The sequence below is a fragment of the Cynocephalus volans genome, chromosome 10, assembly GCF_027409185.1.
Source record: "Cynocephalus volans isolate mCynVol1 chromosome 10, mCynVol1.pri, whole genome shotgun sequence".
NCBI lineage: Eukaryota > Metazoa > Chordata > Mammalia > Dermoptera > Cynocephalidae > Cynocephalus > Cynocephalus volans.
This window is the reverse complement of record NC_084469.1, coordinates 119,933,256-119,960,990: the sequence shown is the minus strand read 5'-3', so window position 1 is coordinate 119,960,990 and position 27,735 is coordinate 119,933,256. Positions and strand designations below refer to the sequence as shown.

The window sequence follows — 27,735 nt, the reverse complement described above, 5'->3', positions numbered from 1 at the left end:
GTAGTATAATTTGAAGTCAAGTAGTATAATGCCTCTGGCTTTATTTATTTATTTTTGCTCAAGATTGTTTTGGCTATTCAGGGTCTTTTTTTATTCCACATGAATGTTAGGATTGTTTTTCTGTTTCTGTGAAGAATGTCATTGGCATTTTGATGGGGATTGCATTGAATCTGTAGATTGCTTTGGGTAGTATGGACATTTTCACAACATTAATTCTTCCAATCCATGAACATGGAATGTCTTTCCATCTTTTTGTGTCCTTTTTAATTTCTTTCAGCAGTGATTTGTAGTTCTCATTGTAGACATATTTCACTCCCTTGGTTAGATGACAAGATGCTACATATAGAAAGACCTAAAGACTATCAAAACACTCCTAGAGCTGATAAATGAATTTGTAAAGTTGCAGGATACAAAAATCAGCTGTGTTTTTAACACTTCCACAACAAACTAGCAGAAAAAGAAATCAAGAAAGCAAACCCATTTACAATAGCTACCAAAAAAAAAAAAAAAAAAACAACTTAGGAATTAACTTAACCAAGCAGGCAGCTTTAAATTCTATAAAAGGCAAGGAACAGATCCTCCCCTAGAGCCTTCAGAAGGAATTAGCCCTGCCAACACCTTGCTTTTAGTCCCATAAGACCCATTTCAGACTATGTCCTCCAAAACTTGGCATAACTTAGGATATTTTCAAGTTGGTCTCAATGGCCTGGTCAATAGTCCCTGCTTTTATGCAATGAGTTAGAACTTCTCTTTGGGGTCTGGATGAATTAGACATTAAACACAGTACCGACCTTCTACTGACATGCAGAATTGGGTGTTAGGTCACCTCCTGTGGTAGCAGATATCAAATGTTACCCCAGGGGGCTGAAATTGTAGCTGTAGGCTTCTGCAAGCAGGGCTCCCAGGACTGAACAGGACTCCAGTGAAACCTAGTCCACTATGCAGCCTTCTGGACCAGTCCTCCAAATCTGTGCCTTCTCTGGAGGGAGACCAACATGGCAGAAGTTTTTGTCAATGGCCTGAGCCAATGCCTCTTGGCTGGGTGATGCTAGGCAAAGCTATTGAACGTTTCTGAGCCTCAGTTCCCTCATATGGAAAATGGAGCTAAGGGGCCAGCCCCGTGGCTCACTTGGGAGAGTGTGGTGCTGGTAGTGCCGAAGGCTGCGGGTTCGGATCCTATATAGGGATGGCTGGTGCACTCATTGGCTGAGCGTGGTGCAGACCACATCGTGCCAAGGGTTTTGATCCCCTTTACAGTTAAAAAAAAAAAAAAAAAAAAGGAAATGGAGCTAAGAGTAGGCATACTTTTACCTTCCCATATTGTTGTGTCTCATGAAAAAAATGTGTGTGAAATCGCATTCCAATGCTAGTTGTATCAGGTACTCGTATTAAAGGAGCCTGTCTTAGTGAACTAACCTCCCCCTTGGCCCCGTAAAACCCCTAGAATGGCTGAAAATGATTTTAAAACCCTGTAAAGATGTCAGCCTGAGACTATTCTGCTTCTTCTGTTTCAGGTGAAGTCTATTACAGAAGCAAATACCTGAGAAGTGACACCTACAACGCCAATATCGAGGCAAACAGAATTGTGGTGTCAGAGTTTGGAACAATGGCCTATCCGGATCCCTGCAAAAACATATTTTCCAAGTAAGTGCCCATTTGGAATTTGGCTGAAGTTCATGCTTTTTGATATCCTTGATTGTCAAAACAACCAACATCTGTTCCTCTGATGATTCTCTTTATATATTTATTTTTTTAATTGTACATGTTTATGGGGTACAGTTTGTTGTTCCCATACATGCATATATTGCATAATGATCCAAGCAGAAGAGTTAGCATATCTATCACCTAAACATTTGTCATTTCTTGGTGGTTATAACATTCAAGATCCTCTTTTCTGGCTATATTGAAATATACAATACAATATTATTGGCCATTGTCACCTTAGGGCACCAGAATTTATTCTTCCTATCTAATTGTAACTTTGTGACTTTGTACTGTGTATCAACCTTTCCCTGATGATTCTCTTTAGGGTGCATAAAAACTTCATATGACTGGCCTTTGACCATATATGCTATACAATTCTTGATCGCTGATAGCAAGAGAGACAAAATGCATGTGACAAATTATTAGATACTCTCCCACATGGCTGGTGAGAGAGCAATTTCGAATTATCTATCAAAATTACAAATGCACATTCCCGTTAGTCTAGATATCCTTGCTTGTGTCTGAAGTGACAAATGTACAAGGTTATTCATGGCTGCATTATTTGTAATAACAAGATACTGAAAACAACCCAAATGTCCAACAACAGAGGAGTGGCTATAACAGTGTTGGGCTCTTTTACCTGCCTGTAATCCTGCTTACTGGGCCAATTGTAGAGCTAGGGCTGGGTCTAGAGCTCACAGACCCCTCAAGCCCATTCACAGACTGGGTGACAAACCCTTCACACACCAGGCTGGGTCACCAGACTCCTCACACACAGGTCTATGTGCTAGGTAACCGGCAAACAGGTCCTTGGAAGCCGTAGGTTGGAGAGCATGGCCGTGAGCAGCGGCCACCTGAGGCAGTAAACGCCAGCCAGGCCACTGTGCTGCACACCCGCATTAACTCCACCCACACACAATTTACAAAGAATGTGCCGCACCACCCCCAACTGGGCCTAGGGCGAGGGGTACTTATTAAATTATCCTATTTTCCCAACAAACAGTAAAAGTGTACAAGAAAATGCCATGCTGGAGTAAAAAGGAGGATGCTCTTTATGTACAGTGTGGAAAGATTTCTAAGATATATTGCTTAAGTTAAAAAAAAAAAAAAGCAAGGTATAGAAAGAGCATACGATGTGCTATATTTTGTATAAAAAAGCAGGAGGAAATCTAGATTTATTTTTGCTTGTTTATACATAAAGAAACTCGGAAAGGATGCTTAAGGGAGGTGAGAAACTGGCCAATGGATGACAAAGATAGGAGAGATTTGGGGCTGTACGTGTTTTAAATCATTTGGGTTACGATGCATATGAATGTATAAAATATTAGACAATTAAATTAAGTTCTTGGCCAGGGAGTCAGACCTTCCATCAGCATCTCCTTTCTGATACTTTTTAGACATAAAAGGGTTATGAAAGGGTTAGGGGTCAACTGGCCCCGAGATGTCAGATTGCTCTTGCTTTTCCAGAACTGACATCATCTCTTCAATTCCAGTATCCAGCCCTAGGGCTGGCAGAGAGCAAGACTGAACTCACATTTGCAAATGGGGAGCAGGGGAGGAGCCCATGAGAAAGGGAGTGGGGTGCAGGGGTGGATTTAAAACCACAGCTGTGGGGTATCCTTGCTGTTATACTATCTGTCAGTAGGGGAAGCATCACCCAATACACAGATCCAGTACTTGCCAATTTCATCAATAAACTTCTTTGGGTTTTCTTTCTTCCTGCTTGGAGTATTCCTTTTTTAAAAAACTTATTTCCTGGATGAAAGGGAGATAACCAGTGTGGACTCACATTCCTGCCAAAACAGGGATTGGCTGTTTCTCTAGGCTTTGGGGGCCATTATGGGTACATGTATGATTTCTGTAGAGCTTCTTCAAATACTTTGGAACAACCCACTGGCTCCTGCTGCCTCTGGTAATGGATTTTGAGAGCTGGCTGCCGTTTTGTCCCAGATGACTCACTTCTTAGCTGACTTAATGTGGTGGTATCTTTGGGGAACCTGATATCAAAGTCCTCCGGATTCCTCAGGTGACCCACTGGGACCCAGAACTTTTTCTCCCTTAGTTTAAGTACAGTGGTTTAGGTGGTAGGAAAACTAAAGCCATGTAGGGCAGAGCTTTGTGGCTCGGTAGATATACTGTTGACCCTGTGGATTTTCTTTTCCCTACAGAGCATTCTCTTACTTGTCTCACACCATCCCAGATTTCACAGACAACTGCTTGATAAATATCATGAAGTGTGGAGAAGACTTCTATGCAATCACAGAGACCAATTACATGAGGAAAATCAACCCACAGACTCTGGAAACCCTGGAGAAGGTATCAACAGATCCACAACCAGCATCGGTTCCTGACTCAGAAAAGGGACCCCTGGGTGAAGCCGTGTAGCCTGCAGGGAGCTCACTGGAGGGTCCCCTCCTCTAATGCCATTTGTTCCTGGGTTTCCTCTAGCACAGCATTTAGTACTAAATTCTAAGCTCCTTGAGTTTTGTGTCTGTATTGGTTTCCTGTGGCTGTTGCAACACAGTATCATAAACTAGGTGACTTGAAACAACAGAAATTTACTCTCTCATAGTTCTGGAGGCCAGAAATCTAAAATCAAGGTGTCAGCAGGGCCAGGCTCTCTCTGAAGGCATTAAGGAAGGATCCTTCCTGCCTCTTCCAGCTTCTGGTGGTAAGAAAACTAAAGCCATGGAGGGCAGAGCTTTGTGGCTCAGTAGATTGCCGGTAATCTTCGGTGTTCCTCAGCTTGTAACACATCAATCTCTGCCTTCATCCTCACACAGCCTTCTACCTGTGGGTCTGTGTGCCCAAATTTCCCACCTTTTATAAAGACACAAGTCATTGGATTAGGGCCCACTCTATTGCAGTATGACATCTTAATTACACCCGCAAAAACCCTATTACCAGATAAGGTCACATCCAAAATTACCAGGGGTTAGGACTTCGCCAAGCTTTTTGGAAGACACAGTTCAACCCGTAACCATGTCCATAGTTCTTGGCACTGAGGGAGCTCACTGAAAGTTTGTATGAATGTGTGGGAACGCCCACGATCCCCAGTAGCTGTACCTTGTACTGACCTGAAGAGGGAGGCATTAGGCAGAGCACAAGGGCACACAGCTAAAAGCCCTAGCAGATACCTCACCTGGGAAGAATCACGTCAACATTTCTGTGAAAATCAATAGACTCACTCTCAATTTTCTTCAGCTGGTTGTTCAAGGCCCCAATATCTTTGCAATACATTTTAACAATCTATTAAAGGGAGTGCTTTTCATAGCTGTGAAACCATGTCCTTTTAAGCAAGGAGACATAGATCCAACTAATCTGCACTTTCCACAAAGCTACAGAGAGGAAATACTGGGAGAGAATGGAGCATTACACAGCTCCTGGCTGGAGGCTGTGCTATTACAGGAGAGGAACAGTGGGCAGCTGGTCTCCAGCCACACCATTGTTGTATACTTGTGGCCTGCTTTGGAGCAGAAGTCATTATTCAGCTTGTTGGTTGAGTTTTGCTTTGCTCAAATGTTTTTGTAACTTCTCTGTTTGCAGAATAATCTTATGAGGGAGGCTTGGAAATTTATGCCTCTGGGGAATGCAAAAGGGGAGAATTTAAATGACTTCACCAGAATGACATTGGAGCAGTGGCCACGATTAGCTCAAAGACTACCTTTCTGCCCAGGTCATTGCTAGAGCTTTCTGTGGTGAGGCATCTTGTCTTTATGCTGAGGACACTGCAGGACCAGGTAGCAGGGTTGGGACAACAGCCACAGAAAACACACCAGCTCACTAACTCCGTGCAATCACTTTGCTGTAGAGTCTTCCTTCCCCCACTTGAGGTTAAGTCAGGTTGAGGTTAAGTCAGGTTGCAAGAGTAAACATCCTCTTTAGAGGCAAATTCTGTTTTATTTCACATCAGGGGAGGTGTTAAAAACATCATCTCTCTGAGCCTAGAATCAGTCAGGTTTTCACAGGATTTCACTCTCTCCCCTTTTTAAAATAGGCGGCTGTCATATTTTGCAGGTTGATTATCGAAAATACATGGCTATAAATCTGGCAACTGCACATCCTCATTATGATGAGGCTGGAAACGTTCTCAATATGGGTACCTCCATTGTGGACAAGGGGAAGACAAAATATGTGATGTTTAAGATCCCTGCCCCAGCACCAGGTAGGTCATTCTGGGGAACGTAGTGAGACACAAAAGCCAAGGGCGGCTCCTTCTGAAGCATTCTGACAACACAGGACTCAAAGTGATACTTTCCGCCATAAATTATTCAGATAACCGTGAACTCAGTGGGATTTCTTTTGGATGAAAGGAATCCTTTTACTATTCTAACCTCTAGGCACCAGTTCATTAATCCATTAGTTTATCCTTCCACCCATCCATCCATCTGTAGAGCTAGGGCTGGGTCTGGAGCTCCCAGACCCCTCGAGCCCATTTACAAACCCTTCACATGCAGGTCTATGAACCGGAAAAAGGTCCTTGGAGCCATAGTTGAAGAAAGAGTAGTCTTTATTCAGCACACACATGTCTAAGAGCTAAGCAGTCCAAAGACAAACTCCAAACTCAGCTGCTACTGGCAAAGTCCAAAGGAAAAACTGAGCAGCTGCCAGCAGAGTAAACATGCTCTATTTTTAGATGAGAGCTCTACCAGCCAGCTTCTGCTTCACAAACTGAAGAGCACACAATAGCAACAAACGGGAAAGATACATGGGTGCACATGCACACTAACTCCACCCACACAACTTGTTTACAAGAAATGTGCTGCTCTACCCCCAACTGGACCTGAGCAGAGGGAGCCTGACTAAATTATCCTATTTTCTCCACACCATCCATCCATTTTTTTAGTCTTCCAGCAAACCTTTGTATGCAGGGTTAAGCCTCCACTTGCATTCCCCACCCCTGAGCCAGGCTCCTGAGGTTGTTTAGGGAGCTCAGCCCTGCTGGGATCCCCTCCAGATCCACACCCTCTTCTCCCGGCCTTCTGGCCCTTCTCCACTTAGGGCCAGGATCCTGGAGCAAAGCCCAGGCCAACTGTGATTGCATGTTCCTGAGGGGGAGGAGGGCAAGGCTCCCAGCCCATGTTTGTCCAGGACCCTCCTGGGAACTACGCCTGGGAGACAAAGCCTCTTCCAAGGGCAGCTGTGCAGGACTCAGGAGACAGTGCAGAAGTGCAAGGGGGATGCTTGACCTGACCTTTTGGTTTAGGAAAACTAGTTTCCACCTGTGATGCCTGCTGGTCCTCTTCCTCCATAGTCCTGGAGAACCTCCTGAGCAAATGACCAGGCTCTGTGGGAGGCATGAGCCCCCGAGGTCAGAAGGTACAATGAGTATTCTTATTAAATAGAACTCCCATTAATTAAGCCAATAAAGGGATATAGCGTTGAGCTCAGAATCCTAGAATGTCAGACTTGGGGATTGTTAGGCATTTCAGTTTGCCACCACGTACTACAGAGGAGAACCGTGAGGCTGAGGGGGATGAGGTGACATGCCCACAGTCATGGAGCTACCAGCATGCACGTGGCAACCCCCTGACCACCCGTCCCGTGCTGGTGGCTGCACTGGGACTCAGGTCCTGCACTGTGCCTTCCAGGCCAGGATGATTTTCATGTTGGTTTGCACCGTGCTCCATTTGTTTGGTGAAGGAAAGAGCGATCCCACAACCCCATGGCATCCCTCCCACCAGCCAGCTGTTTATAGTGTGCACAGGTGGCCACAAGAGAGGTGGGGACGTTTGCAGATAACTCATTATAGACCAGCCCCAGGCCTGGGTGGGGAGGCCTCTGGCCAGTGAGTGACTCATCCTAGCAGAGGAATAAGAAAACCCAGCACGCACTGAAACCTTTGGTGTCTGGGCGCCAGGCGAGACACTCGCATGACTGACAGCATCATTTCGTTGTCTTCTCTGCCTTCACCTGTGAGTGTTACGATCCCTAATAACAGAGGAGGAAGGCAAGTCTCAGGAGGCCATGTTTTCTTGGCTTAAACCTGTGACTTTGGCCATTACAGTAGACCATTCCACCCAGCCTCAGTTTCCCATCTGTGAAATGGACACTCTACAGCTTGTCTTGATTGTCTCATTATATGTAAAATCCCCTCATGACAACAGGCACTTGGTTCCATTCCCAGGTGTTTTGAAATGGACAGTACCAAGAGAAATTCGTGGAAACTTGTGGAATACAGATCAAATGATGGTTCCCAGCAAAATTTCAGAGCTCAAGCCTGAGAAACTCACCCTTCACCTGGGAGCTTGATAGAAATGCAGAATCTCAGGCCCCCACCCCAGCACATTTTATCACAATCCCCAGATGTTCGATATGCACATTAGTTTGAGAGGCACTGCTCTACAGGTGAGGTTGGCAAATTTCTTCTGTAAAAGGGCCAAATAGTATATATTTAAGGTTTTGAGGACCCTATCTCATCTGTGTCACAATGGCTCACCTCTCCACCATTGTAGCTGAAAAGTGAAAGCAGCCATACATGATGCAGAAAGGAGTGAGCACGGCTGTGTTCCAATAAAACTTTATTTACAAAAGCAGATGGAGGCTAGGCGTGGTCCCCAGCCTGTAGTTGCAGACCCCTGGCTTGGAGGCCTCCCTCTGTGGTTCAGTGGTTTTCAGATTGTAGAACAGGAAGATCACAGCTCCTGTCCCCTACATCAGCCACAGCAGAAACCTCTTTCTCTGGTCTACTTGTTGGCTCTTAAAGGTTCTTCTTAGCAACAGAGACAGTTTGTAGGTGAGGGTGCTGTTGTCCAGGGAGCTGCCAGATCCTGCATGATTCCGAGGCTTGCTTTTCTCTAGAGGCCAAGAAGAAGGGGAAGAGCCCCCTGAAGCACGTGGAGGTGTTCTGCTCCATCCCCTCTCACTCCCTCCTCTCCCCGAGCTACTACCACAGCTTTGGTATCACCGAGAACTACGTTGTCTTTCTCGAGCAGCCTTTCAAGTTGGATATTCTCAAGTTGGCAACTGCGTACATGCGGGGAGTGACCTGGGCTTCCTGCCTGACTTTCCACAGGGAGGACAAGGTGAGGCCTGGCTGGGGGGGGTCTAACCCAGAGGGGGGCCTGGCTGCCCAGCCACAGGAGCAGACTGAGAGGGAGACAAGGCAAAGAAGCAGCATGGGTGGAGGGAAGGAGGAGGCTACCGTGCAGTCACCCTGGAGGCATCCGCCAACCTTCCAGAAGGTTCTGAAAGCTGGATGGTCCTTCAGTAGTTAAAGCCAAGTTAGAGCAAGGGGTCTGAGCCTTCCTACCCCCACGTAGATAAGTCACTGAACACAGATGGTCCTGGGAAGGGGGTGTGACCTTGAGCAGCCAAAGCAGTTCCCGCATGCCCAGCAGCAAAGGGACCAAGTCCTCAATCCTGAGGAATCGCTGGGCACCACGCAGTCTCCACCACCATTGATAAGGCACCTTCAGCCTCTCAGCTGCCACCACGTAATGTCAGGGGGAGAGGGACAGGTGACAGATTATTTAGACATCGTAACGATAGAGCATTCCACCAGATCGTTCAGTAGAAGCATCTTCAGGTATACCTGAGTGCTCAAAGTATATATGTATGTATGTGCATGTGTATATGTGTATGCATGTATACGTGTATGGGTGTGCGTGTGTGTGAATATGTATGTTTTTGCTTATTTATTTGCTGCTGTTACTTTGCTTTTGAAAAATATCAAGTAATCCTCTGTGTTATCTATTCAAATAATGCAAAAGTATAGAAAGCCACAAATGAAGTGCCTTCCCAGTGCCTCCCCACGCCTTCTCCTCCCCTCCTTGTCTGCTCCCCTCTCTGGAGGGAACCACCACTATCCAGTTGCACCCTTCCACCCCTCTTTCTATGCATCTGCACACACTTTTATGTACATATACAAATATTTGTCTCGCTTGTGCCCAACCTTCCTCTTTAAGGCCAATCCTTTGTCTTCTCCAGGAGGAAAGCAAGGTGGTTGAGGGTGTAAAGGGGTTAGGGGAGGTCCCTTCTCTGTTCAGAAACTTCTAGTGGTTTCCCATCTTCCTCAGAATAAGATTCAAGGGCTTTGTTCAGCCTCTGGGTCCCTACCACTCGCTCCCTGCTCATTCTGTACCTACTTCGGATCTCCTGGGTCTCAAACTGGCCAAACATGCTCCTGCCACAGGGACTTTGCACTTTCCATCCCCTCCACCTGGAATGAGGCTTTTCCCCCAGATGGCTTTCTCCCTCAGTTGATCTAGGTCTTGGCTCAACGCCCGATCCCTGGGGCCTTCCTTGATAAGCCCATCTATAATGGGCCCGCCTGGGCTTTCTCATCCCCTACCCTTTTCATTTTTCTCAGGAGCACTCATCATCCTTGACATATTACGTATTTGATATTTATTGCTGGCTTCACCCCCACTAGCATATAAGCTACATGAAAGCAGGGGCTTGGTATTATTTTGTCTCCAGTTTCTGATGGGTGCCTGATCAGCAGTGAGCCCTTGCTACATATCTGTGAAATGAATGCGTAGGCGCAGGAAGGCAGCTGGGACTGGGCTGCCCTGCAGCAGTTTCCCCAGACGTGCCTGGGGAGCTTCCCACTGGCAGGAGCTGTCGGCCCTCTCAGCCTCCAATCTGCAGCCCCAGGGGATTCCCTGGCCCTCAGAGAGTCCCACAGTTAGAGCCCACAATGGCAGGGAAGACAGCCCTGGGAAAGGCTTTGGAATGCATTTGGAAGAGAATTTCCTGAAGAGTCTTGTGGCTGGCCCAGGGATTGGGGTCATGAGGAAGAAAGGCCTAAAATACCACCCCTAGCTTTGCCTCTCCATATCAAGCCCCCCTCCCACCACGCCATCAAACCTTCCTCCTCTGTAACCCTCTTAGCATCTGGAGCTTGATTCTGGGGAAGGGGAGAAAGAGGCATACAAGACCAGGGGTGGTGGTAGGAACAGCCTGGAGTAGTCCGTCCCCCGTTTCAAAAGAGGGTGGGTTAGGCCAGAAATGCAAGAGGAAAGAAAACTTCCCCCTCCTTTGGATTAGGCAACTTGGACTGCAGAAATGGCTAATTAGCACTCAGAGTGATACCAGCTTCATAACTCCCAAGGTGCATCCAGAGGCCTAGTGAGCTGCTGCTCCCTTGTGGGCTCCTTAGCTAGAACCAGGGTGGCTCCACCTGCAGCCCTCCAGGATAGGCGGGGCTGCTATGACAAGTGCCTCTTGGCAAACGGGAAAAAGTGGGAAGCAGCCTCTGCAGTGGAGTTCAAGAGAGGGGACCCAGAAGGGTGGTGGGGCGGTAGGGTTTTAGGGGCTCCAGTTGTGGAGTCTGGCACCTGGCAGGCTCTCCCCAACCTTTTCATTGCCAGGGAGCTGGCATGTCACCACCCACCAGAGTCCCAGTCAGTGGAATGAGGGGACAGGGCAACCTCAGTATCCTCCCCAAACACTGTCCTCCTGCAAAGTTTCCCTCCTCTCCATGGAAGTGCAACAATAAACAGCTCCCATTTAGTGAGTGCTTTTTCCTGTCTGGCACTTCTGAGGGGACAAAGGACTCAGAATGGGGAAGGGACACTCCACAGTCATGAGCTATGCCTGGCAGGGCTGGGTCTTGTCCAGTCCCCAGATGCTACCGTGTCGGGCCCTCGGAGAAAGAGCTGAGTGCCAGGTGTGCATCTTCTTTCAGACTTACATTCACATCGTTGACCAAAGAACCAGAAAACCTGTGCCGATTAAGTTTTACACGGACCCCATGCTGGTCTTCCATCATGTCAACGCCTACGAAGAGGATGGCTGCATCGTGTTTGACATCGTGGCCTATGAGGACAACAGCATTTACCAGCTCTTCTACCTGGCCAATCTGAACCAGGACTTCCAGGAGAATTCCACGCTCACCTCGGTCCCCACCCTCAGAAGGTTTGCTGTGCCCCTGCATGTGGACAAGGTAAGGGCGATAGAGAAGGTCTGTCTTATTTCTAGAGAGACGTGAGACCAGGTAGAGTTGCTTTGGCACTTATTTGATTGACACTGAAATCCAAAATGATTTGTTCTTAATGAAAAATAGAAAATATCTTTCATTATTTTTCCAAAAGTGGTACATATTCATAGTAGAAACTTTAGAAAATATAGATAACTAAAAAGGAAAAAAAAAAAATCCTCATAAACCCACCACCCCAAATGATCATTGTGGATATATTTGTACCACCTCATCTCTCCCTCACTCACTCCCTCTAAATGTGTGTGTATATATGTATTTTGTGTATTTTAATTTATGTATCTTAATTTTAATCATACTGCATATAATTTTTAACAGCTATATTGAGAGATACTTTACATACCATACAATTCTCCCAGTTAAAGCATTCAATTCAGTGGCCTTTGGTATGTTCAGAGTTGTACGTCCATCACCACAGTCAGTTTTAGAACATTTTCATCACCCCAAAAAGAAACCCCACACCCTTTAGCCATCATCTCCTAGTACCCCCTTCACCAGGCCCAGGCAACCACTAATCTACTTTCTACTTCAAAAGATTTGCCCATTCTGGACATCGATTATAAACGGAATCATACAACATGAGGTCTTTTATGACTGGATTCTCTCGTATAGCACAGTATTCTCAAGGTTCAGCTATTTTGTGGCATGTATTAGTACTTTACGCCTTTTCGTGGCTGGATCTGTACATACTATTTTGCATACTGCCTTTCCCCCCTATTTGTATATCTAAACTTTTCTCTGTGACATTAAATATTCTTTGACAACATCATTCTAAACATTTGCCTAATAGTCTATGGCAGGGATTCATCACCATTTGCTTACCCAGTGCCCTGATGTTGAACAGTTCCCTTCTTACACTAAAAATGACCACGGGGCCAGACATTATCCTCAATTAGAGTGATGCTGCCAAGGCTCTGTGCTTGACTTAAGGAGGGCACAGAGGCTTCTGGCTCCAGAACTCACTGACTTCATGACTTAATTACTTTAAATGAACCCAAATTCAATTCAATTCAATTTTGATGGCTCACATTTACTAAATGCATGCTATGTGCCAGGTACCTTGCTAAGCATTTTATTTTCCTTTACCTCACTTAATGATTAAAACAACCTGTGGGAGAGGTCCTCCTATTAGCCTCATTTTATAGATGAAAAAACTGAGGCTCAGAGAGTTAAGAAATGTGCCTAAGTTCACACAACCCAGAGTAGCAGAGCCGAGATTGAAACCTGCACCGGTCTGTCTCCAAACCCACACATTTGTAACTGCTAAGGGGTAGTGACTCTGCTGCTCTCCCCAGCAGGCCTAACTCCTGGAAAGAGCCCCAGTTAGGTCGTACTGACTCCTCTCGGGGCTCTGCAGGATGCCTTCTCCCACCCTCACTGCCAGGCTCCTCTATGCAGCGGTCCAGCCATACTCCCAGCCAGTGAGCAGGGGAGCCAACGTTTGAGCCCAGGTTAGCTTGACTCCAGAGATCGGATCCGCGATCCCTCCAGCATTTCCCCAGCTGTATTCATTTGTGTATCTCTGCCATGGTTTTTACCATTTTTCATATCACCTCTATTTAATATTTACAAAATCATTTTTTTATTGTGGTAAAATATATATACATAAAGATTGCCATTTTAAGCATTTTAAAACATTTGCGTGGAATTAATTACATTCACAATGTAACCACTACCTTCATCTATTTCCAAAACTTAAGAGAGTTTAGGTTCTCTAAACCTAAACTCTGTACCTGTTAAGCAGTAATTTCTCATTAGTCTTTCCCCCCAACCACGCCCCAATTTCTAGTTACCTCTAATCTACTTCTGTCTCTGAAATTTACAAAATCATTTTTTTTGTTTCAATCAACTCACTCTTAACTCATTTGGAAGGAAACATTTCACCACCCAATTGAAAGCCGGCATTGCTTGCTACAAATAGAAGACACACATGAGAACAAAACAGTGGAAACAGAGCAGAGGTCTTGAGCTCCAGCCAGAGGCTATTGCTTGCCAGGACCCAATCTCTTTGTGAAAAAGAAAGTTTTCAAAGTATTATGTGTGAAAGACACCGTAGCTCCTGAGACTCTCCTTGCCCCAGTCAGAATGATTAGAAGAGAATAAGGTGTGCACTTTCTCCCCATATGACTCAGGGCTGTTGAAAGAATGGCCGTGTCACATAAAATCATCACAGGAGCTGCTGGCCTCTGCACCCCTGGCTCCAGGAAACACCGCAGTGCAGTGCCTTGTACTGTCTCCTGATTCCAGGAAGCAATGGGGGTGGGGGGTGGGGGTATCACAAAGCACACAGGTGGCAAATCACAAGGCCGACCTCAGCCCAGGGATGATACACAGAGAGGAACATGCTCCCTCCCACTGCCCACACACAGCGAGATTTTATATCCTAATGTTATGCTCCAGAAATGGGTGCCTTCCTAAGAACCAAGCTAAGAAGGTTAGCATGTATATTTTTAAAAGCCATCCTGTGAGCCATCTGCTGCTTTGAAACTAGCAAAAAAGAGCAAGCTCTGGCATAGGTAGCTTTGGCCACGCTTTTTAATTGCTATTTATTGTCCCTTAAAAATGCCTTCTTACTTCACTTTCAAGTTGCTCCCCCTGCATATTGAAATCAGAAAGTCGAGCAGGTGGACATAGGCTCACATGCCCAGAACCAGAGGCTCTGGCGTCATCCTATCCAAGGGCTTATTAGAGAGGTGGCCTCAGGGCGGGGAGATACTGCCCTTTCTCAAATGCCTTTTGGGTCTGGGGCCTTTGCACATTGCTGTTCCCTCTGCGACACTGTTCTCTTCCTATCACACCTCCTCCTCCCTCTGGCTGGACGCTGGAATCACCGGGAGAGCTTTGAGACCATGCCCAAGCCTGGGCCCCACCCGTGGAAGTTCTGACATCATTGGTCTGGGCTGAGGCCCAGGCCTGAGCATGGTCTCAGAGCCCCCCCGGTGATTCCAGTGCACAGCCAGGGAGAGAACCACGGAGTCTAGCAAATTCCTGCTCCTCCTTCAGGTCTCAACATAAGTTCTCCCCTCAGATGAGTTCGGAGTACACTCCCTGATACCTAATAATAGCTCTTTGCTCAACATTAATCTTAAGTATCATGAACTCATTCAGTCCCCTCTTGCTGCTGAAGCATGAGCTCCTAGAGGACAGGGATTCTCCTGTCCTGTCAGCAGTTCATCCCTGCACTCAGAGAGTACTCATTAAGCTCTTCAATATGGTAAAGGAATGAATGAATGAATGAACAATGTGAAGCAAGTTCTCTAGAAGGTACAAGGTCTTCCTTCAGCACTGAAACAAGTCCCAAGTGGAAAATACTCTCCGTGTAGAACAGGCAATAGTAAATTGTACTTAAAAGTCCAGGATCTCCAGACTGCCCCTGATTCTTTTGCACTTGGGCCAGCTGGGGTCAAAGGAAGGTGGGGCTGGCAGGGCCTCTTGGCACCCTGGCCTGATTATGTAGGGGTGGCGCAGGGGTGTCCAAGGTAGGGCTTGGCAGGGGCGGAGGAGGGACCGGGAGGGGTGTGGACATGTACAGGCAGCTGGCAAGGTGGCCCTGCCCTCATCCTGAAGGGCGCCACGCGCTGCCTTGGAGGTGGCTTCATAAGCATTTGCCATCCACGCCAGAGGGGCCATCACCGGAGGAGGCCTTTAGACCTAGAAGGTGTGGCTGGATCAGTAGATTTGTTTTTTATCTCCAAATGCAATAAAGAAGACACAATAGTAAGAGAAGCCACTGTTCACTGAGAGCTCACTATGTGCTAGACCCTGTGTTAAATGCCTTTTCTGCTCCTAGACCCCTGCAAGAAGGACCCCTACTCTGGGCTTGGCAGTTTGGAGGGCCCTGATCTGGGCTTTCTTTCTCCAGCAGGACCCCTTCTCCGCAGGGTGACGACTTCACAGGACCGAGGGGTCATGCCCACCCAGAGCGGTGTTGCTCCCACCCCATCCATGCTCTAGAGACCTGGAATCCCAGAATTCTCTGCCTAAATGGCCCCAGCTGGTTCCATTGCCTGCCTCTGTCCTCCTCAGTGGTGTGCCCACCCCAGGCCCATGAGGTGGCCCAGGCTGGCTGATGGCTTGGTTGTGCTGGCTGGGGCATCCATACAGTTAGGGACGCAGCCTGGGAGGAGAGGGAAGGGAGCCAGGGGCCAAAGGTGAGCTCTCACTGTGTCTCCTTATTCCAGCCTAGAACTCCAAGGAGTCCTGGAATCCTAAATTCACACTCATTCTTCCAGACCAGCACTGTGCAATAGAACCTACTACATTGCTGTAACATTCTCTTTGCCTGTCCAATACAGTATCTACCAGTCATGAGTGCTACCGAGGACTTGAAATCTGGCTAGTGCAGCTGAGGAACTGAATTTGTAATTTTTCTTAATTTTATTTTAAAAGTAGATTTATATAGCCTCATATGGCTAGTGGTTGCCACTTTAGACAGCACAGCTCCACAACATTGTGGAGGTCTACGAGTCAAGGTAGAGAGAGACAGTGTTTTACTTAATTTGCTTGATATATTTAGACATAGGGTCAGTGGGCTTCTGCTTATATTCTCATCCCAGGTCCTGCAAATTTTAGGAACTGCTAAATATGTTCCTAATTCTTATCACAACTCCCTGAGTTTATTATTATCCCCATGTCTACAGATGAGAGAGAAAGTAACTTGCCCAACATGGCAGAATTATTCATGGGATTTGAGTTGGGATTTGAATGCATGTCTGTCTGGCCCTGGGCCAGGTGTTTTCACAGTCATTATTTAATTTAATCCTAATCCTCAAATGCAGGTTGAAGCAACCGTGCTTATGCTCAGCATCTGTTCAAAAGTTATGAATTGCCACCCCTATTTTACAGATGAGGAAGCAGACTTAGTGAGGTAGAGGGGTCTGCTCAAGTTCACACAGAAAGCTATAGAGTTGGATTTCCCACCTAAGGTGGTGACTGGGGGATTACTGAGATTACTGCTTCTCATGAGAGTACATGAAGTGTAGAGATTCCAAAGCAAGCCTGCAGGATTTTGTTGAAATTTGGCTGGAAAAACGATTTCTTCCCAAAGCTAAGCATGTTGGCCGCCTAAAGAAACCGAGTCATGTTCATTTCTGCTGTGTGTGGAAAAATTCACAGTTTATCCCTCAACCCGTCTGACCAGTTTCAGGCTGAAGTTATAAGACATCTCTGCAGACTGACTCCCTGTGAATCAAGGCTGGGACGCAGACAGAGGCCTGTTGCTGTCAGCTGTGAAGCAAGCACCAGGCGGGGCCTCCCACTGACTGGTGGTGGGTGCAGGTGGAGGCATTAGACTTTCTGCTCACGTGCAGGGCGCTGGGCTACTTTGTTCGTGCACTACATCTCATTTAATTCCTGCAGCCGCCTGCAAAGCACGTGCTTTGCTCCTTTTATGTTGGTGGGAAAGATATGGAATTGTGCATTCACTCATTCTTTCAGCAATTACTTTTCGGATACTGACTATGTGCCATGCACTGAATGAAATCTGGTACCTGCTTTCATGCAGAAGACAAACAGAAGAGAAGGAAACAGCTCCATAAAGGAGATAATTGCAGCTTAGGACAGATGCCTTGGAGACTCTGAAGATTCAGAATGAGTTGTTAGGGAAATGGATGTTTGAGCTGAGACCTACCAGATGGGAATGGGCCAGCCTCAGGGCCTTTGCACCTGCTGCTTCTGGGCAGGAGAATCACAGTGCAAAGGCCTGGGTCCAGACTCTACTTCTCTCTGCTTGACAAGTCACTTTCCTTCTCTGGGCCTCAGTTTCCTCTTCTATAAATTGAGGGATTGAGCTAAACAAATCTCTAAGGACCCCTACAATTCAACCACTGGGGTGCAGTAAACCTTCCCTCCTTCCCCAAAACAAAGGTGCTATAATTAACACAGGTCGGTTTTAAATAAAAGTCATTTTGGAAAATTTGGAAAGTAAGAAAATCTTAAATGAGAAGTTAGCCAGAACAATAGCCTTCTGTTATCTGTTCGTCAGTGTTTTCCAGTGCCTAACCTGTACTCACCCCCAGTAGTAGTGACAGCAATATCAACATCATCATAATAATAATGATAATGATATAACAACAACAATGTCATCACCAACCAAAGCAGCTAACATTTAGCTAGCACTTCCTGTTAGCCAGGCACTCCTGTGAACCATTTGTGCGGATGATCTCATTTAATCTACACAATAACTCTATTATCCTCATAATACACATAAGGAAACTGAACTACAGGGAGGCTGAGTAACTTGCTCAAGGTCCCATGGTTAGTATGTGAAGGAAATAGGGAGTAATAGATGCTCAACAAATATTTAATCATGTTAAATCCCTCTCCTGGGTTATAAGGATGACAGTAAATTACTGAACAAAGTCTGGTTGTAGCCTGAGACCAAGGAATGTCCTTGAAAGTTGTTTTTCTCCCCAATAATTTTTATTGCATGTTTATTTTCATTTCAGCAGTGATAGATTTTCATAGGAAAAAATATAGAAAATACAGAGAAGAATAGAAAAGGAAATCAAAACCCCCCATAATTCTACCATCTGCTGTATTGTTAATATTTGGTATATTTCTCCCAGTCTCTTTTCAATGTAATTTTTTTAACATGGTTGAGCTCAGACTGCATACACAATTTGTTCTGATGCTTTTTTCACTCAGTGTTACATTATAAGCATTTCCCATCTCATTGTCAACTCTTTAGAAACATCTTTTTAATGACTGACGCAGGCTTTTACAGGTGAATCATCCGGTATTTAAAAAGTAAGAACTTACTCTTGAAAGCACATTACTTTTCCTTGTGAGGGATAAGGCATCCCAGAGTTAGAGAAGGGAGCCCCAGGTGCAGGAGTCCTGGTCCTACAACCTACAAGCTCTGTGCAACCTTGGGGGAGTCCATTTCAAATTGACAATCCTCTTTTTTTTTTTTTAACTGAGCATAGGAATAATAACCATAAAATAACTGCTTCCTATGACTAAGGTGAGGCCAAAACAAGATGACATCCATTAAAGCATTTAAAAATGGACACAGTAAAGCAAATGTTTGCTCTGGATAACAAGTTTTAATTTTTTTTTTTTTTTTTGAAAACCCATTCTTCTCAGAATGCAGAAGTGGGCTCAAGTTTGGTCAAACTGCCATCTACAACAGCAACAGCCCTGAAAGAAAAAGATGACCAAGTCTACTGCCAGCCAGAATTGCTTTTTACAGGTAAAATGCTTCCTCTTTCCCTGCATTTAGGGAAGGGGCAGATTTTCTTAGAGACCCTGAGGCCTCTTTATATTACACCTTCCTCTGATGCATGGAGAAGGGACAAAGCAGAAAGGCTCTGGGATGCCCCAGTGAAAGCATTTGGGGACATTTCTCTTCCTTATATAGTCAAACACCTCAAATGAAGGCACTAGGTGGTTGTTGGGCCAAACTTTCACAGGTGCCCTCTGCAAATGCTGCGACTTACTGAACACTGGCTTTTGAACATGCATGATACAATCATATTTCTACCTTCACACATTCACAGTACCCTGCAAAACAGAGGTGTTGCCAGCCCCATCTTGCAGAGGAGAGAACGGCCTGAGAGATGTTGAGCCACACGCAGAAAATAAGCCACCTAGAACAGGAGTCACACTCACTGGAGTGGGGCTTCTCTCCTGGGCACTATTGACATTGGGGGCCAGGTAATTCCTGGGTATTATAGGATGCTTAGCAGCATCCCCGACCTCTGCCCACCAGATGCCAGGAGTACCCCCTACTCTGAATTGGAATAATTAAAAATGTCTCTAGACATTGCTAATGTCCCATGGGGGGCATCATCACCCTGATTGAGAAACACCACCCTGATTGAGAATCACCACCCTAGAATATAAGCCCATGAGGCAGGGACTGTGTTTCTGTGCTCACAGTGGATCACAACAGCATATGACACACAGTCTGGCATAGAAGGGTCTGTGTTGACACTTGAAAGTGCAGAATTAACAGGCTTGCCCAAGGGCTCTCAGCTAGTGTGGATTTAAACTGAGGACCTTGCTCCATTGGCTGCCCCAGGCCAGAGTCAGGCATCTGGAAGGGCACACATCCCGACGGTCTCATCTGTTGTCACTGACATTGGATGTGTTCATACACAGCAAGGGCTTGGCTTAGGGCCTGGCCCACAGAGAGAGTCCAGCCTGCAGTAGCCAACATTAGAACTACTTGAAAGGGCAGGTGCTGGTACATACAATTCTCGTTTTAGAGCTGAGGAAAGCAAGCGAGGACAATTTTTAGCAACTTGCCAAGGCAGGCAGTAGAGCTGGGGTCTGAGCCCAGGCTTCTCTGATCCCAAAGCGCTTAACTGCTGCTTTTATACTTTTACAAAATGTGTAACCCATCATGTAAAATGTTCTGAAACTGCTTCTTTCACTTAATGGATGTAGCCTGAATATTTTCCCACATCCTGGACTCTTCAAGAATGTGGCTTTTAATAGCTGCACAGAATTCACACTTTACTTAACCAAGTACTTCCGGTGGGCCATTTACAGGGTGAAGGTTGGGGGTTCAGGGGTCCCAGACCAGGTTTGAGAGGGGCCCAGGAGCTTCATGGGAAGTCTCAGGCCTACTCTGGGGTCAACTGCAGGCATCTTCTTACTTACATGGGTGGATGGTCGCTCTTCCTCATGTTCATCTTAAGCTGTCTTTTGGAAGTTCTTAGTCATTTGTGGGATTGGGCATCTCCTTCCCATCTCAATAGTCCACTCCCCTTCACTCTCCACTGAGCCTGATGACCACTTGTGCCACCTGGAGTCTTGACCATGAGGTCTTCCTGTGGTGAATGTACCCGTCTCTGCTTCCTCTCCTCTTGGACAGTCTATCTTCCACAGCAATGGGCTCCACCTACCTGGAACATTTCATAAAAGGGGTACATTCATTTCAGCATTCAGACTTAGAAATTCTATTTGACACGGTGGGCATATATAATTATACATATATTCACATGGAAAAAAATGTAAGTTTTGAGGGATTATGAAAGTAATGGGCATAATGAAAATTTCACATAATGAGAAACTTAGATTCCACAATAGAAAATATAAAATAAAAGGCAGTTATAACCCAGTAATGCTTCAAAATTTTTTCACTTCTTTTGTAACACAGTGAAGATAATTCTACAACTATGCTTTTTACACTTAACCTTATGGTATGGACACTTGCCCATGTTATTAAAATCCTTTGTCAGCATTATTTTTACATAATGTTATTATATAATTCACCTGATCTATTTAACTATTCTACACTGAACACTCCTTTCCGTGGCTTCCAGTTTCCCTTCACACCCACACATGCATGCACATGCATATACATCAGTACTTTTTTTTTTTAAGAGCTTTAAGAAATTGCAGTAGCCTCTGATTTTAATCATGCAATTCTCTTTGATTTCTATCTTAGATAATTAAAGATGTTTATACACTTAAAAACCTAGGTCTATGGCACCTTTCTCTGGAAACTTCTAATAGAGCTGGGGTAATTATCAGAGGTTTCCTCCCCTGCCTTTGAGCACATTTGATCCAGTCTGGGCTCTGAGTCAAATTCAGGAATCCTGGCTTGGGAACTGTTTCTGTGGAAAGGATGCCTCGCCTGGTATGAAGAGCAATGTTCCCAGTCCCCAGTGATGGGGACCTTATCAGCCATTGCATTTCTCTCTAGGCTTAGAGCTACCTCGGATCAATTATGCTCGCAATGGGAAACAATACCGATACATCTTTGCTGCTGAAGTTCAGTGGAGTCCAGTCCCAACCAAGGTACTGATCCCTGTGTGACCGTGCACTGGTTTTCCTTAAAAACGGTCATATCTGTCTGCAAAGCTGAATTTTCAAGTTTTGAGACTGGGTGATCTTGATCAAAAAAGAGATCAGGAGAGAGGTCAGTTTGGGGCAAAATAAATTTAAAGTAATGATGGACCATCTAAGAGAGAGAGCTGTACCTAATGGGCTAAAGCTCAGGTAAGAGGTCAAGCCTGGAGCTTATTTGCTTTCTTATTCAATACATATTCACTGAGCACCAATTATGTGCTACAACATGGTAAGCACCGAGGATAAGGCAACCAGCCAGGGGACCCCAATCCCTGCCCTCAAGGAACTTATCCTCTCAAGCAGAGAGGGTACAGCTGAAATTTGGAGGATTTATTTTGTTTTTTAATCTATTTGTCGAATACTTACTGTGCCCTGAGCATTGTGCTAAATGCTATACAGACATCACTTTTCCATAACATCTTCATTTTTTAATAATAAAATGAAAAATTTTTTTTAAAAAATGCAAACAGTGAAGAAATGTACAAAGCCAAAATTTAAGATTTCCACACACCCACACTTCCCACTAATCCCTTGCTCTAAAGGGAAATAGGCCTACGAGAGATTGAGAGGCCCAGAGGCTTACACTTTTAAAGTATCAAAGGACTTGTATTATACTTTAAACGTTTGCATTGAATAATTAGTTTATTTACCACATATAAAATTGCAATGTAGTGAATGCCAAATACCACCTAAATTCAGGATGCTGATTTTTAAAAGAATTCATTATGCAGCATTGGCTATGTGGTGGCCAGAGGATCTATGTGGGGTTTTTTTGTCCTTTTTTTGTGACCGCACTCAGCCAGTGAGCAAACTGGCCATCCCTATATAGGATCCGAACCCGCGGCGGGAGCGCTGCTGCACTCCCAGCGCCATCTCCCGAGTGAGCCATGGGGTCGGCCCGGGAGGATCTATGTTTAAAGTTGGAGGAGGAAAGTTAGCTTCTTTCATTTCTGTTGTTGTGCTGACCACAGGTAGATGTCATTTGGTGGTAATGTAAGAGGTCTGCATTTGAGGGGCTAAATCTCCTCTCTTTGTGGACATGATGCCTTCTCACATGCAAGGGATAAGCATGCTCTCAATCATTCCCATGTTCCTCCTTTTTGGATGCACAGATAATAAAATATGACCTTCTCACAAAGTCGTCCTTAAGATGGGAAGAGGAGGGCTGCTGGCCAGCGGAACCCGTGTTCGTGCCTATGCCAGGTGCCAAGGATGAGGATGATGGTAAGACACCCCTGAAAAGGCAAGCTTGTAACCACCCCTCAGAGACATCGTGTGGGGGCAGCTGACCCCCGCCGGGCCACACTTTGAAGTCTAGGTCTGCCTGAGTCAAAGCTGCAGGGTTAGGGAGTCCCCAAGGCCACCTTCACTCCTGACACCAACTGCAAGTTCAGGGGTCCCCAAGGCCACCTTCAGGCTCAATAATTCATTGGAAGGATTCCCAGAACTCATTAAAAACTGTTGAACTTACATTTATGGTTTACTGCAGTGAAAGGATACAAATTAAAATCAGCAAAGAGAAGAGGCACACAGGACAGAGTCTGGGAGAGACCAGGCATGAGAGCGTTGCCAGCTGGGGAAGCTCACATGAGCCTTGGTGTCTAGAGTTTTTATTGGGGCTCAGTCACATTGACCTGGTTGACCAATTGTGTGGCTGATCTTTAGTCCTCAGTCCCTCTGGAGATCAAGCTAATACCATGTGGCCCAAGGCCCCACATAAATCACATTGTAAGATTAGACTACTTGGCATGGCCCAAGGCCCCAGGTAAACAAAGACACTTGTATCAGGCAGGACATTTCAAGGGCCTGGAGGAGACCTCTCAGGAGCTGAGGGCAAAGGCTAGCCCTCTCTTAGGGCAAGGTTAAATTCTTTTTTTCTTTTTCTTTCTTTTTTTTTTTTAAGCTTCCAGCCCCAATTGGGTTGTCCTTAGTTTCTGTGATTTACAGTAAAATTTCACATGGGCCACTGTTTCTGTGGGTTTTGTTTGTTTATTTGCTTTTAGTGGCTGGCAGTAAGGGGATATGAACCCTTGACCCTGGTGTTACAACACCGTGCTCTAACCAACTGAGCTAACCAGCCAGCTCAAGGTTTAATTCTTTACTACACAAAGCTCATGTCCTTTTCACTGAGCAACACTAAACTCTCCCAGAACACAGAATCTTGGTTTCAAAGTTCATTGCAATCATTGGATCCTAATTTTTTAACTATCTATAAGCTTGTAAATTTTTCACAGAGAACCTAGCAATGTATATTTGTGGCCCACCTCTCCTTTCTAGGTTTCTACATGACCGAGTGGTCCTTTCCCTCCTTGATTCTCAGAAATGCCTTGCCCTCAGCCCTGGGGATGCTAAGGAGAGAAACTAGAACCATGGGAGGGGTTAGGCTGCCCAACCCTGCAGAGGAGGGTGGCCTGCCCCACTGAGCCTGTCAGCTTCTTCCCTAGGTGAGAAGGGAGTGGTTTTCCACCTGAGCCTTGCTTTCCTACAGACCATGGCATGGCATGCCAGGCCAGGGACCTCCTGTCACTGTCATCTCCAAGGTGGGGGACTGTTAGCATCACCTCCTAATGAAGCCAGTCTCCCACTTGGCTGTGCAAATGTTTCCCATGCATTCCACAGTGGGCAGGGAGAGTCATGTCTTCATTTTACCGAGGGGAGGCTTAGAGAGTGAGACATTCGCCCAAAGTTGCATACTCACTACATACAGAGGTAGGCTTTGAATCCAGGCCAACCTGACTGTAACTGAACTCAACCACTTTGCAACCAGGAGCCCTGGGAGGAATTGCGAGTGTCTGTAGAAATTTTATGGGCATTATTCTGTTTAACCCTCTACCCCTTGAGAGCGAGTACTGACAGTATTTCCATTTTACAGAGGGGAAAGCTGAAGTCATTAGTGTTGCTGCATGTGCAAGAGGTGAATTGGGCTCATTCAAACGCCATTTGAGTGTAACGATTCCAAGTTTAGCTGAGTGAGATATGTTAGCCTAAGTGCAGCTCTGAAGCTGATTCTCTGTAATTGGAGTTTTTAAATAGTAGGAAAATAGGCATTCTTTAATGTATGCAATAATTTACAAAGTCCTTTCGTAATCCATTATATAGGACATCCTCTCAGCAACCTTTTGAGAGTATTTAGAATTATCCCTACTCCACAGATGAAGAGACAGAGGTGCAAAGAGATAAAGGGACTGGCCCAGCTAGTGCTAGAACCAGATCTTTTGATTCCTAGTTCCCAGGGCCTTTCCATTCCACTTGCTCAGAGTATCAGATTCACTTCTGTCCTGTTTTGATCACATATGTAAATTCAAAGAGGACAGGGAGACAGAGCTGAGACCTATCCCTCCAGCTAGAGGAGATTGGAGGCTGCACTTCTACAAAGTGTCTCTTTTTGTTTTCCCAAAGGAGTTCTCTTATCAGCCATCGTCTCTACCCATCCCCAAAAGCCGCCTTTTCTGCTTATTCTGGATGCCAAAAGTATGACAGAATTGGCTCGCGCCTCTGTTGATGTAGAGATGAACCTGGATCTCCATGGGATATTCATTCCAGACGCAGACGGGGACATGAGGAAGGAGGCCTCTTCCGAGGAACAGCCGGACAGGGCTTCAGACTGACACGTGGCCCCATAGACCTGATGGTGTTGCAGCTTGGGCCCTGGGAGGACTAGCTCAGCTGGCAGGATCCCCAGGGCTCGAAGCTTGACACCTTTCTTTTGGAAAGGCCTTCATTTCATTTTGCACTTATTCTTTGTGGGTGCTTTGATTAGGACATAGAAAGAGAGCTTGTCATTATCTTTTCTTTCATTTTATTTCAGCCATAAAAACCTTGTTTGAAAGCAAAATTATTGATTAGCTCTAGCACTTCCAAGAAAGTTCCTTTCCTTTATTATAAAGACCTTGACGATGAATCAGAAATTGTATTAAATCACACTATCATCATTTGTAGAATGAGTAACCACTAATATATTAGAGAAGAGACAGGTAAATGTTCATCACTGCTCCTTCCTCTGTCTCTTTCTCTTTCCTTCCCTCCCTCTCTTCTTTCTCATGGACTAAATTGTGCATCTGGGTGTCTTAGCTTTCTCAGACATGCCCTATTTGTAAGTTATGTGGCCAGGAAGGCATGTACTTCTCAGTCATTCTACACAAGGCACGGCATAATATAAAATAATAAAAACTTTAAAGTCTGTTCATGCCTTATTTTATTTTTACATGGCTTCTTCCTCTGAGGTTCTTCTAAGGCAATAAAATAGAGTTGCAGAGCTTGATGGTTCCTAGCCAAGCAAGATGCCTCCTTGTACAATCAACGGGACTAACAGATTGGTGTGGGACTCCCCCTCTGCAGGAAGGGGCGAAGGTGCTGGACATCAACCTGACTAGCCATGGCCAAGGGGCTAGAATCCAGGATTGAGTCCTGGAGCATAAGAAGTTCTTGCCTGTTGCTGAGAACCATAGCAGTGGGCCACATCGTGTCACAGGGGAAAGGAGAGACTCCAAGCTGTATGTGCTGCCAAGATAGACCAGGTGTTTGGGGCACAGTGGAAGGAAGATGATGATCCCTGAGCCAGGTGGGGATGGGGATGGAGGAAGTTGGGAACAAGCCAAGCAGGGTTCCATGCAATTATTGGGAGCCCCATGGGCACCTGAGTCTCACCTTTATAATCTAGTGGGTGGCTGGTGCATGGTTTAAAGAACCAAAGGCTAGATATTTCCCAAGTACCCATGTCATGGGATTGGGGGGTAGAGTGCAGGGGGACCTGGGATTTACACCCTTATTCTGCAATTGCCTCTTCTCCTGAGTCTGGATTTTGTTCAGTCACCAATGGAGATTCAGTGACATGTGTCAAGGATGGGAAGGAATCTCTGGTGGCAGTGCATGAAATACTCCAAGGGGGCAGACCTCACCAGGGTGGTCTTGGCTTTTGCCTTGCTACCACCATGAAGTCATGTTTAGCTTCCACTAAAATGTAAAAATGTAGGCTCCATTAGGCCAGGGAGATCAATTTTTTCGTGGTGTTTTTTGGTTTTTTTTTTTAATTTTTATAAAGATAATTGAATGGGCACGTGCAGCTCTAAGAAACAATACAGAAAGGTCCCATGCACTTTACCCAGTTTCCCCCAATGATAACATTTTGCAAAATTATGTAGTAACAACATCACAACCAGGATATGACATTGATACAATTCACCAATCTTATTCAGATTTCCCCAGTTTTACTCGTACTCATTTGCATGTGTGGATGTCTGTGTGTTTAGTTCTAGACAATTTTATCACATGTTGGTTCCTGTCTCCACCACCACAGTCAAGATATTGAGTAGGACCTCAGCACAAGCCTCTTCATGTTGCCATTTTATCACCACATCTGCCTCCCTCCCACCCTATCTCCCATCCCTAACCCCTGGCAACCACCATTTCTAAAATGTTATCATCTCAGAAATGTTACATAAATGGAATGACACAGTATTGTTCTTTTGTGATTGGCTTTTCTCTCACAGCAGAATTCCTTGGAGATTCACCCAGTTGTTGTGTGTATTCATCCAGTTGTTCCCTGTTGGGTATGTTTTGTTCCTCCTCAGCACCTATAACACTGCCTGTGTAATGTAGGCACTCAATAAAAATTTGTTGAATGAATGCATGAATGAATTTCCCCAACAAACTGATTCAACTCCACAATGCTCCAACGAGAAATGCATGTTTTACTGAAGATCTCCCAGGAGACAAGGAAGAGAGTTCACATGGAACCCCAAAACAACACACATAATTCCCTGCTGAGGTTCCTCTATCCTGCTATCTCTGATCTCTCCTCTCTCTCTTCCCCTGTTCTTGCAAAATTTCCTCTACCATTGGCATTTCCATTTTCACCCTCAGCTTACATACCCATTCAACAAAAACAAAAACCATGGAAATGACAGAACGAAGACCATTTACTCTTCCTTCAGATCTCCTTTGGGAATCTCAGTATCTCCAACAACATAAAGATGGATTGGGGGGAAAGATCAACTCTCGTGGCCTAAAGAAAGCACCGTCAAGGCCTGTGTTTGGGTGGCAGGAATAGAAAAGAGTTGACATCCATGACAGTCATTCACCTCCTCATTCTTCTGCTTTAAACATTTGAGAAGAGGGTGGAATTACAAAATGCTTCCCCACCTCCATTCTGCTCAATTCCGATTGCCAAACAGTACCTGGACCAATTGTGAAAAAGGGTGCAGTTCTGTGGGGAAGAAAAATATGTCGTGGTTTGTTTACCTTGTTTAGGAGGACAGGTGGAATACCAGACTGATGAGGAAGACTGGCAC

At 45.4% G+C, this 27,735-nt stretch overlaps 1 protein-coding gene and 1 long non-coding RNA gene across 2 annotated transcripts in view; one reads left to right on the top strand and one right to left on the bottom strand.

The window, feature by feature from the left end:
• BCO1 (beta-carotene oxygenase 1) overlaps nt 1–25,588 on the top strand; it is a 37,451-nt gene extending 11,863 nt beyond the window's left edge. Inside the window, exons 3-11 of the mRNA XM_063110785.1 lie at nt 1,515–1,644; nt 3,873–4,020; nt 5,722–5,869; nt 8,506–8,729; nt 11,336–11,593; nt 18,731–18,836; nt 21,300–21,394; nt 22,558–22,669; nt 24,845–25,588. Of these exons, the coding sequence (XP_062966855.1) occupies nt 1,515–1,644; nt 3,873–4,020; nt 5,722–5,869; nt 8,506–8,729; nt 11,336–11,593; nt 18,731–18,836; nt 21,300–21,394; nt 22,558–22,669; nt 24,845–25,053 (1,430 nt within the window). The 3' untranslated portion in view covers nt 25,054–25,588. The remainder of the gene's footprint in view (nt 1–1,514; nt 1,645–3,872; nt 4,021–5,721; nt 5,870–8,505; nt 8,730–11,335; nt 11,594–18,730; nt 18,837–21,299; nt 21,395–22,557; nt 22,670–24,844) is intronic.
• The window catches only part of LOC134388052 (uncharacterized), a 37,651-nt gene continuing 18,341 nt past the window's right edge, over nt 8,426–27,735 (bottom strand). Inside the window, exons 2-3 of the long non-coding RNA XR_010024617.1 lie at nt 20,252–20,496; nt 8,426–8,501 (exon numbers count right to left, since the gene is read on the bottom strand). This is a non-coding gene — a long non-coding RNA (uncharacterized LOC134388052). The remainder of the gene's footprint in view (nt 8,502–20,251; nt 20,497–27,735) is intronic.